Raw genomic sequence first — 11591 nt, 5'->3', positions numbered from 1 at the left:
CAGCAAATGTTGCTTTATTAGAGAAGGTGGACAGGTGGAAGGTGACTGACCATAGAGTTGAGTCAATGGCCCAATCCCAAAGTCCGGACTCACAGACTTTGGTGCACGTTCTCGCAAAATTCGTAAGGGCTTAGGGTTGTCCCAATGTCGAATTTCAAAGGGCGTGAGGGTTTGAGTACGCACTTACCGAGCCCTTTCCGTGAGTGTGCATCGATGCAGACTTCACTAAAGGGAATTACCCACAGTTCAAAGCGTTGTGACATTTACCGCGGAGACCAAAGGGAAATCAGGAAATTATAAAGGTAAACAACAGCACGGCACACGGCCACGGAACACAGACCAACCTGTTGTCCAGCTTGTAAAACAAGAGTTTGACAAAATGTTGAATCAGGCAGCCGTCTCCTGTGCCTTGGCCGTGTGAAAAGCAACAAACTTAAAATGAAAATTCCCAAACCAGCAAGTGTCAGCAATATTTTTGTTATTAAACATCACCAAGGTAACGTGATCTCGTGAAGTGCTGTCCCAATCTATTTATACCTATCTGAGCCCATGTGAGCCCATGTGGCCTCACACACTCATTCACTTAGCACCTGAGATCAATTAAGTCTGAGTCTTTTGTCCTTAGTCCTCAGGGCTCACATTGAGATTGGGCCAATGTGTATATTGCACCATGGTTATCTATTATAAGCTTCACAAAATTATCATTTGCTGCAGCTCTATCACATTTGATTTCACTATATCTTGTTAGATGTTCATATTACTGTGTCCACCTCCTGCCGCTGTGCCTCTTTCTGTCTGCCCTGCAGTTGCTATATTTGTGCAGCAGATGGTGCCATTACAACTTATTTGGGGTCATCCTTCCAGGAGACATCCCATTCATTCCAGTTCACTAAAGGTCAATAACATAATGAGAGTACAGTATGAGTGGATCAAGTTTTGTTCCTGAGAGGTTACTGCCGTTTATGAGAGGTCATGCAAGGCGGCCTTGTTGCTATATTTGTGCAGCAGATGGTGCCATTACAACTTATTCGGGGTCCTCCTTCCAGAAGACATCCCATTCATTCCAGTTCACTAAAGGTCGATAACATGAGAGTACAGTATGAGTGGATCAAGTTTTGTTCCTGAGAGGTTACCGCCGTTTATGTGAGGTCATACAAGGCAAGGCCGCCTTTTAGATAGGATGTTCTTTTATCTCTTGAGTAAAGTAATGGGATGATGATGAAAGACTGGGAAATAACCTTTTTTTTCCCCACAACACTGCCCAGGGTGCAAGGGTATATATGTTTATGTGCTTATTATTCACATATTTTACTGCTCTCTGCTTTTGTTCTGGCTAACTTAACCAACATTTGAAAAGACTTTTGGAAAAAAACATTTAGTTCACAATACATGTATGTGGTTGATTGACCAAAAGCATGTGCTTGAGAAAACAAGTAAAAAGTCTGTTACATATAATAATCACACCCCAGCTGCAAAGTTTCACACAAACTATCTTTGACATCAACGTGTTGATGTCAACATTTGAGGCATTTTTTTTACTGTATTCTACTGGAAAAAAAATCACTAAAGGGACATTTTAGCCACAGTTTACTAGTCAGACTAGACTTGTTTTGAAATTAACTGAAGCTTGCAAAACAACAAAATTGCATTTGCACTGCACAGTGTCTGTACTTGTTTGGAAGAGTAACATGCCAATTGGGCTAAAGGGCACAGTCATATGAATGCAAATTCCTTGATGAAGACTGTCATTGCTGTATGACATCATGATGAGCTGATCTGTGTTTACAACCTCTTGCAACGTTTCACCAGATTAAAGAGTCATATTAAGATCGATGAGGTTGATTTGAACGGTTGGGAAATGGGCTTTGGATTGCATATATGATAAGACTGTTCGATGGTGGAACAAAACGGAGGGTGGTTATTATTAGTTAAGCAAACAGCCAATAGGATATTCAGAGCCTGTGGCACCAATTTCCTCATCGACCAATTGCTTTAAAACGACCTCAGACGCAATAAGAGGACTTCAGAAACCGGGGAACAACGCACCACCAGCACTGTTAACTAACGCGTATTAATCTTCATCAGCATCTCACGTGTACCCGGATCCCCTGAAGCTTTGGCATCTTCCTCTATAGTGAAAAGCGGCTGGAGAGCACACGGTGAGTAGGCTCAACCTGGGTAGGCAGTACAACGTATTGGAATGGGCATTTTTGTTAAGTAACGTTAGTAACCCTTTTGACTAATGATGTCGCTGCTGTTCATAATTTACGACTCTGAGGCTGCTTTAACTTCTGCCTGCATAGCATATTACTGCTGTGACAATAGTATATACCACGTCTTAAATTCACGTAAGAACTTATATTAATTTGTTAATTAAACTTGAAAAAATTACAAGACATCACGTTCATTGGTATATTTGTTCAATACGCCCACATGCTTATACACGAGAAAAGTTTGATGTTCAACTAGCTAGCTCATCAGTGCCACCGTGCCTACTACAGGAAGTGGTTATCTTCGAGTGTAGTATTATGGCATTAAGCATTAACCTTACTACAGGTTTTACACAGTAGGCTACCTGTAGTTGACAGTGGCATCTTCCGGTACATTACTGTTTTCTATGTTAAGAAGTTTCATAAACCGCTAGCTAACGTTAGTGGTGTGTGGCAGTAGAAGAAGTGCGACATGCTGTAGACCTACGCAGATTAAAAAGCAGCGGCATAGTCAAAATGGCATATCACTAAGAATCGGCATAATGAGTCATGACAGTCATAAGAGGGGCACGCAATCGGTGAAAAGTGGTATATAGTGAAACATGAGTGACGAGCATATACTGTATAGTATTAATATTAACAGTCTATGGTGACGAGCCGTTTAAGTCGCACACAGCTGCGACGCATATAAAAGTCATAACTGGGATATGTCAACACGAATCTCTATGGCGGTGTGAAGGGATATAACTTCTGACAGTGGAACCTGAGCTAACGTTACATACCGTTTATCAGAACCAGTAGAGCGGCAGCGACATACCATAAACCAACAGTGAAATACTATTCAGATTATGCCACAAGACTGGCACGCTTTCAGCCACTTTTCGATCTCGGCGCTGCTGGAGAGTTTCCGCAGACTGCTGCATGTACACAGCCAGCCGCCGTACTTTTTTCCCTCTGTTTCTGCATCCCGCCGTGCGCATTTAACTAAGCAACATCCCTCTTTTTTATCCTGCTGCGCACTGCTTTTACAGAACCAGGACCCTTTCAGCAAAATGACCGAAACGGAAACCAGGAATCATCACGCTGACAAGCAACAGAACGGAGGTGCTATGGCAGAAACATCGACAGTGGAGGATGTTTTTGACGACACCTATAAAATGAAAGAGGGTCCAAAACCACCGAGGATGCTGGTGTGGAGAAATATCATATTGATGTCCCTCCTACATTTGGGTGCGCTTTATGGACTGACTCTCGTGCCCTCCGCATCGGTTCCAACTCTTGCATTTAGTAAGTATTTACTATATTGCAGCAGGCTTAGCTGTGCAGCATTTTTTTTCTTCCTCTCCCTGTAGGCCACAGTCAGAGAACAGAATGTGCTGATGTTGTGTGATCATTGCTAACTACAATACATACAGCCTGAGGGGTCATGCCTATGGGAATAATGGAGAATGTGTCACTGGCCTTGCAATTTTGATTGTACACATCCATCCAAATCTATTTTATTTTAAGAGCTCAAACCTGTGGCTGATTGTAAACTATTTGGGCTTGTTGGAATGTGTTGCATGTCCCAAATTGGAAGTATTTTAATTTTAGTTTTACTAGATACTTTGTTAGCTAAATCATTTCAGTTTATGCCCTGTATGTAAACTATTGAGGCATGACTTGAATTCTTGAACAGTCTCAACTTTGTTTCCACTCTGGCACTGCATAATTTTCCCCTCTCTTTGCAATGCTGAGCTGCATATTATTTCACCGGGGAAGACAAAGCACAATCACCATTCCCATAGACATCCCATTGTGAGCTGTGTGGCACCACAACAGAATGCTCTTTGCCAGTCAGAAGCCCCCGGGTCTCAAATCCTGGGTAGTCTTGTCTAGGCCTCACATAGAAACACATTCAGCAGTTTTAGAACAACAGTGTGAGGGCAGACCTGCGTGCTCACACTGCCCATCTCCCCACATAGATAACTTTTCTCTGAACAAAGCGGCCAGGGTGTAATGGAAAGAACATGCTGTCCCAGTGACTCTGATCTCATGTGTATAAAATGAATCTCAGTGTAGTGGTGACAGTTTCCTCTAAGATATCTGTCCTTTCCACCTCTCTTTCTTCCAGCTGCGTTGTTGTACCTCATCAGTGCTCTCGGTGTGACTGCTGGTGCACACAGATTATGGAGCCACAGATCCTATAAGGCCTCTTTTCCCCTGCGAGTCTTCCTAGCGTTCGCCAACTCCATGGCCTTTCAGGTAAAACAGGAACAAATGTACACAAGATGCACCTTTAGTAATCACAAGAGGGGGAGCAGCCCAAACATATTCCATGTGTTCACTTTATTCCTTGGCAGTTGCTACTTCATTTTTAGGTTGCCCTCCACTCAACATGTTTTGATTATTGTCCCTTGACTAAAGTTTGAGCTTCAGTATTTTTTTTGTTTTTGTTTTAGTATTTAATTTATCATTAAACATGCCTGGAGGGGATCTTAAAGCTATCTTAATGCTTAATATTCATCACATTTACTTGTTACAGCATTTACTAGCAATAATAAATGGCAATAGTATACTTTTCAAATAAGTGCGTATGATGATTTCAGTAAAATTGCGCAATCTGAGTGATATGCATTTATTGTTTTGTTGTTACCACTATTATCTCTGACCTTAATCTGATGATCTGAAACTCCCTGAAACTCCCATGTATATGTATCTGTCCCTCATGTAATCCTCTCTATCTCTGCCTGTCTCTTTATGAACAGAATGACATATATGAGTGGGCGAGGGACCACCGTGTCCACCACAAGTACTCCGAGACAGACGCAGACCCCCACAATGCCACTCGGGGGTTCTTCTTCGCCCACGTTGGTTGGCTGATGGTTCGCAAACATCCCGATGTTGTTGAAAAGGGCAAAAAACTGGAGCTGTCAGACCTGACGGCAGATAAAGTGGTTATGTTTCAGAGACGGTGAGCAAACATTACCCAGATTTGTTTTGGGGTTTACTGCTGCTGTTCTTGTCAAAAGTGTCTCTGAAAGGAGCTCAAAGATGCAGACTAAACAGATGCTAGTCGGCCATAATGAGAGTCCAAATGTAGTCAAAACTTAATTTTTGTTTAATCTTGTCTCCTGTGCAGCTATTTTTCATTAGCAAAATATGATTATTTGAGGAAAACAAAATGCCGCCTGGATTATGATCTTATGAGACTTTAATACTATATACAGTACTACTATTTAATGTATCAGACAAAATGCTGATACAAACTGCAGAACAGCAAGCACTTTTCATGTGGATAGCCCTTTACATATCTCAATGTTGCAACTAAACTGTGGCTGAATTAATGGAAATTAAACCACTAGGAAAAAGATCATAGTCATTATTCAATTTAAAAAAAAAAAAATGCATTAGTGCTGAATGTTGCCACTGAATATATTGCTAATGCAGGATAGATATTGCAGGGTTTATTTAGTGTCTAGCGTTTAGTGTTATTAGAAGGAATTTCCCTTTGGCCCAAGCTGTACAGTATGTTGTCGTCTGGGTTATATTGACTATTATAACACTTCATATCCATGATCTACTGATATAAGATGCTTTTTGGACCAGGGATCAATTCACAGATTGCCCCCGTAGTGTCAACTGTGTCAACATATCTACTTTTCTGGACAGATTTTCACTTCTGCTATCAGGCAAAGGGGGTTAATCATTTATTTTATTTTTTTATAATTGCCCTCTTAACAATGTATGATTAGATCTGTGGCCTTTATGGGACCCTTTACTCTGAGCAATCACTTTTTTTATATGGGTGGGGAAAGCAATATTGCATCTCATGTGTTAGATTTAGAGTGTTTTTTGTTGTTTTTTTGTTGAAAATTGATTAAATGTCAGTTTAATCTAAAAAGACCATTTACAATATTTCAAAATCAGTTTTATTTAATTTAGCCTCAGATTGAATTATGGCCAAATGAGAATGGATATGTGTGAGATACAATTTGTTCTTTAATTTCAGGTACTACAAGCTCTCTGTGATCCTCCTTTGCTTCCTCATGCCCACGTTGGTACCCTGGTACTTCTGGGGTGAATCCTTGACCGTGGCATACTTTGTCCCTGGCCTCCTGAGATACGCTGTGATGCTCAATGCCACCTGGCTGGTCAACAGCGCAGCGCATATTTGGGGCAACAGGCCTTATGACAAGACCATAAACCCGAGGGAAAACCCACTGGTTGCTTTCAGTGCCATAGGTAAGGAAACCGCATGTACATTATTCACTATTATTTGTCCTACAGTAATGTACTTATAGTGTATTGTGACTGCCTAAGTATTTTGTGTAATTTAGTGTCTTTATCTGCCTGAGGGATATTTGAATGATCTTTTTATCACTTGTTGAAAGCTTGTCTTGTCAAGTCAACCCTGGTGGGGGCTCTCTGAATGCTGATTCAGTCTGGCATCTGTAGAAGGACAGTGAGCTAATCCAGTGGCTGATGTTTATTTTGTCCCGGCTGTGCCAGATTTAGCTTTGAACTTTAGAGGAGGTCAGGTTTTGAGCTGTGTATTTAGTCACTCTTTAGAGTTGAACACTATGGTTCATTTCCAGTATTGTTTCCCACGAGTCAGGAAGACTTTATCTGTGGTGGCTGATACCACGGGGTGTGCTGCTGCAAACAGCACTGAGCATTGTTATCTGCAAAACAACATAAAATCGCAAGCTAACAAGTGATTGCACAAGAATGCACTATTCTCGCAGGCTTTCTTTGCTTTCAACTGTATTCCCATTCAGTCTTAACAGAAGTAACATTGCAGCAACATTTTATTTATCTACCAAGTTTAAAGCAAGATTGCTTTTTCTGTTGTATGCACCTAACTCGCTAGGAACTGTGAGAGCAAATTGAAAAAGAAAATATTGGAAACAATTATGTTCAAAAGTCCGTTCCCACCTTTTTTTTCTTTTCTTTTTTCACTTGTTCCTAAGCAGCTGTAGTAAACGCATTCATAGTACATGAAGTAGTAAAGCATTTTCCACTTGAGTTCACATTTGAAAGTTTTCTGATGATCAACACAAAGGAGTCTCTTGTTTACTACTGGGTACCAGAGGTGTGACTGACAGATACATTCTAAATTTATCCAACAAGTTGTGAAAAGTTCATCCTGTAACGTTACTAGCATTATTACCTGTGTGGGCTACATAATTTTAAGCTTGTTGATTAGATGTTTTCTACTGCAATGCCCCATGAGATTTGTAGGTGTCATATCTCCTATGGCTGTGGGCACACCTGTGCGGTTACCATGGCAACCCAACAGTGTCATAGTAATTACAAAGACTAATTTAGCTCATCTGATAGCTTGGTACTTGGTAGCTTGTAAATTACATTATAGATAGTCGGCCTGTAAGATTTATTTTTTTTAACTCCCTAATTCACTCTCCACTTAGCATCGAATCACATTGTCAGTCACATGCTGCCAATATGTTTGTCACTGTGCCACAATCCTGTGATGTGTTCAAATGAGTGGAACTTTCCCATGTGATTTTGTTGCATGCATCTCTTCATTCAAGTAATGAACTTGTTGACATTCAGCAAAACACTTAAGTCTTTCTTTTTGGTTTTCAGGGGAAGGCTTTCACAACTACCATCACACATTCCCCTTTGACTACGCCACGAGTGAGTTTGGCATCAAGCTCAATCTCACCACTCTCTTTATAGATGCCATGTGCTTCCTGGGTTTGGCCAAGGACCCCAAGAGGGTGTCGAAGGAAGTTATCACCGCTCGCATTCAGCGAACGGGTGACAACAGCTACAAAAGTGGCTAAGTCACACTAGCTACAAACTCTGCAACAGACACCGACGTGTCGAACCAAGACAGAGTGTAGCAACAGGTATAGCAGCATTTCAGTGGTTCTGAATATTCGTCTGATTTATAAGTTAAACCTCCTCCTGAGACTAATATTGACTTTAAAGAGTTGTCAACCTTTCCATAAATTGTGTGGGTCTCTTAAGTTTTGAAGTGTCCTCACCGACTATTAGCCACAGCCCGCGACTTGGCTACATGTGCAAGCACAGCTTTTTCACCATAATATATATAAAACGGGCAGAAAGAGAATAAAAAAGGCTAATTGGGATTTAACTCATTTGGCAGCAGTAGGAAAACTAAACAAGTCTATGTGAGCGGTCTGTAAAAACAGTAATTACAGATTAATTTACTGTATTTCTTATTTGTTAATGTGCTATTTATTAATAGTCTTTGGCACTCTGGAAGCTTTATTGAAACCCCTAACAGTGAGGTTTCTCTACAGGCAATATAGAGGGCTTTCGCTCTAACTTCTGTCGGTAGTGCTTTGTCTCTTTCCACAGGGAGTAGAGTTTAATCTTGATTATTGTTTGTCAATTTTAAGCTACGGTTTTCTTTATATTTGGTAAGATAGTAGTCTTACTAAACCATTAGCTGCTGTGTTCAAGGTCAACACAAAGACAGTCAACACTCTATTGAGCTGTCCCCATTTACCATACCAGAGTAATTCTGGGTGAATAATACAGTTCAGATGTGTTATGCTTTCAAACCCACTGTCTCCAACTGTATAAAAGAGGGGTTCTAAATAAGGATTTAGCTCTTTGGTGTAACTCAGTCTATACCTTTGAGTATTGAAGCCGCTTCAGACTGAAACATAGAACCAGATTTCTCACTCTATCTGAAAAGAGATAATTATTTTCATTTATTTTGTATTAATTTGAAATACATTCAGAGATAATGTCTCCCCCTCTCTCAGATAAGGCCAATGAGTCATGAGTAGGAGGTGCATTTTCCTTATGTGCTGTGTGATATTATTGAAACGTGTCAGGACTATTGCCCAAATGCCTTATGAGGGTTGCACACCTGATTCAAAAATTTAAAGTGCAAGCAATGGAAATAAATTGGGGCTTACATTTTCTGTCACAGTTGTTCTGTGTCTGTTTTTAAGGGAACACTTCAAAAGTTAAAATCCCTTTTTTTATTTATAGTGAAAACGAGGGACCACTTCAACAAATCCTAAAAAAAAATATAATGGGTTACTATGATTTAACTTTTCTGTAACCAAACAAATATTTTGCTCTAAAACAAGATCCAAACTTGTTATATCCATAATTATAATGTAGTTACATTTGTCACACTTTCTCTTTTACAGAGCAACACTTTTTTACAGTGTTAACTTCTCGAAGTTTAAATGCCTTAAAAAATTGGCACATCTTTTTAAAATGTTCTTGCCCATTGTATGTACCGTAATTAAACCAAATTTTCTACTTGTTAAAATATGTCATGCTGTGTTTGTTGGAATTCTGTAAGACTCCTTAATCATATACTGAATAAAAAATATGGTCATACCATTTCTGTTACATTCTTTATCAGTGACTTATGGATACTACATAATAACAACAACCACTACTGAATGATGATAAACTATTAAAGTTAATACATTAACTATACTTTAAAGAACTATTTAAAGCCACAAAGTGCTTTGCAATGTGTGCCATAATGAATAAAACATAAGTCACTGTCAAAAATGAAAAGAACCGTGGTGCTTAGTTATTAAATGGAAAATAAGAAGTTATAATAAATGAAACCTATGTTGACAAACTGCACTCTGAAATAAAATATTTTCAAAAGGAAAATATATTTCATATGTGAAATGTCCTGAAAGCACATGTGCTTGTATGTAAATTCATCATGTAAAAGCTGTTTTCAATGGTGTATTATTTTACATACATTCCCATAGTGCAGTATATAGTGACGTCTGGTATTTTTTCACAAACCTTTAGATCTTTTTTGACAGTTGTGTCTGTCTACACAATGTACTTTTCTATACTGATCTCATGAGTTGGTTCAACAAAGGTTAAGCATCTCTGACTGATTTTATCTTCGTCTTGCTGCTCCTGTTTTTGGACATGTACTTGTTAATTTATATCCTTGTGTCCTGTCTACATGCCTATACTGATGGGCATCTACCTCCGCTGTTCATGCGTGGCTCACTTGTCTCACACGCATCTAACATTGTTGTAAGGTCTCTGCTCTTATGACACCACCATACATATTTTAAATTGCTGCAGATATTTGTTTGAACATTCCTGGAGGACATACTTCTGTAGATACAGACAATGCTGAATGATTAGCAGCTTTATGCGTCCACTCATGCAGACTGAAACAGCCTGATTATCTCAGGAGGGTGAGGAAAAAAAAAAATTTCCTATCAACAACATATTTTAACAATTTGAAGGATCTGTGAATGTGCTCCCTCTGCTGGTGAATATCTTTATGGCAAGTCAAAGAAACCTCAAACACCCCCATCTGCTTTGTGTAAAAGCAGTGCGATTTGCTTGTTGTAGTTGGTGGTTTTTGGCAGATAATCCTGCAGTTGTGTGTAGCCACCAGTCCAAATGTACTGAAAGTGGTCCCACCACTGCTGATCTCTATTGCCCGAACAGTGACATCAGCCCTCTGTCCATTGGCTGCTGATTGTCAGGCCATCCTCTTCACGGCATGTAACACCTCGCTGTTTAGTCCCACTACCAGTCAGAGCTCAGTCACCTCACTGTGGACAGTCAGGCACTTACAGCTCGGTTCTTGCAGACATGTGCAACATGCAGGACTTGTTAACTAATATAATGCTGGTGTGCTTTTCAGGGCATCAGATGTCACAATTTAGTATACATGAAATGATTCAGAAAATGATGTTGGCCTAATGCACGCAGATGTTTAAATCAAAAAGAAAGTTAAATCAGAAACTTTACGTGTATAACAAGATTAGATCATATCTTTCCTTTTCTGTTTCTGAAACCTACCTACATGCAATTGTGTTTTCAACAATGTCCTACTGTCCTCCAATCTGGTCTCTTACCACAAAGGAAATTACTGAACCAATAGCACGACTATACAATCGTGCTCTCAAGATCCACAGTAATCTCCCAAAAGTGGTCTCACCATTGCATTGCATTCACACGCTCAAACGCTCTGACTTACCAGAACTACATAAACAGTCACGCTATTGCATTTTATTTTCAGATTCAAAATAGCACTTCAACAACACTTGCTGCACTTCTCCTGACAAACAATATGAGACCAGTACGCATTACTAGGTCAGTTTCACAGGCATTCATTCCAGTCCCCCCATAGAAAAACAGCTATGGTCAGAAATCCTTTTTTCATACATACACCAACATTTGGAATGACATTCCTCATCACATCAGAACACTACCATCCTTCACATCTTTCAAAAAGGCATACAAACTGTTCCTTCTCAACAGTTACACTTGCACACATTGATTGTTCATGTATTGTCCAAGTCTTGTTTGCACTGTTTGTATTGTTGTTTTATGTGTTTGCATCTGTCTAGCCCATGCTGATGTCCTGTACAAATGTTTCTGTCCTCATGT

The 11591-nt window shown here is 39.8% G+C and overlaps 1 protein-coding gene across 1 annotated transcript; it reads left to right on the top strand.

Annotated features, from left to right (window-relative positions):
- The first annotated feature begins 1851 nt into the window (after window positions 1–1851).
- Window positions 1852–9548, top strand: scdb (stearoyl-CoA desaturase b). The gene is made up of 6 exons (XM_031306255.2): window positions 1852–2159; window positions 3242–3497; window positions 4324–4454; window positions 4958–5163; window positions 6202–6434; window positions 7800–9548. The coding sequence occupies exons 2-6, from the start codon at window positions 3263–3265 to the stop codon at window positions 7997–7999; spliced, it is 1005 nt and encodes a 334-aa protein (XP_031162115.1). The 5' UTR covers window positions 1852–2159; window positions 3242–3262; the 3' UTR covers window positions 8000–9548.
- The last annotated feature ends 2043 nt before the right edge of the window (window positions 9549–11591 follow it).

Source organism: Sander lucioperca, chromosome 15 (genome assembly GCF_008315115.2).
Source record: "Sander lucioperca isolate FBNREF2018 chromosome 15, SLUC_FBN_1.2, whole genome shotgun sequence".
NCBI classification, from domain to species: Eukaryota; Metazoa; Chordata; class Actinopteri; order Perciformes; family Percidae; genus Sander; species Sander lucioperca.
The sequence above is the reverse complement of the archived record's forward strand: the minus strand, read 5'-3'. Positions and strand labels throughout refer to the sequence as shown.

Coding starts and splice junctions, on each gene's coding strand:
- scdb (XM_031306255.2), top strand. CDS start 3,263: ATGACCGAAACGGAAACCAGGAATCATCACGCTGACAAGCAACAGAAC. Junction 3,498..4,323: donor GGTTCCAACTCTTGCATTTA/GTAAGTATTTAC, acceptor TCTTTCTTCCAG/CTGCGTTGTTGTACCTCATC. Junction 6,435..7,799: donor GGTTGCTTTCAGTGCCATAG/GTAAGGAAACCG, acceptor TTTGGTTTTCAG/GGGAAGGCTTTCACAACTAC.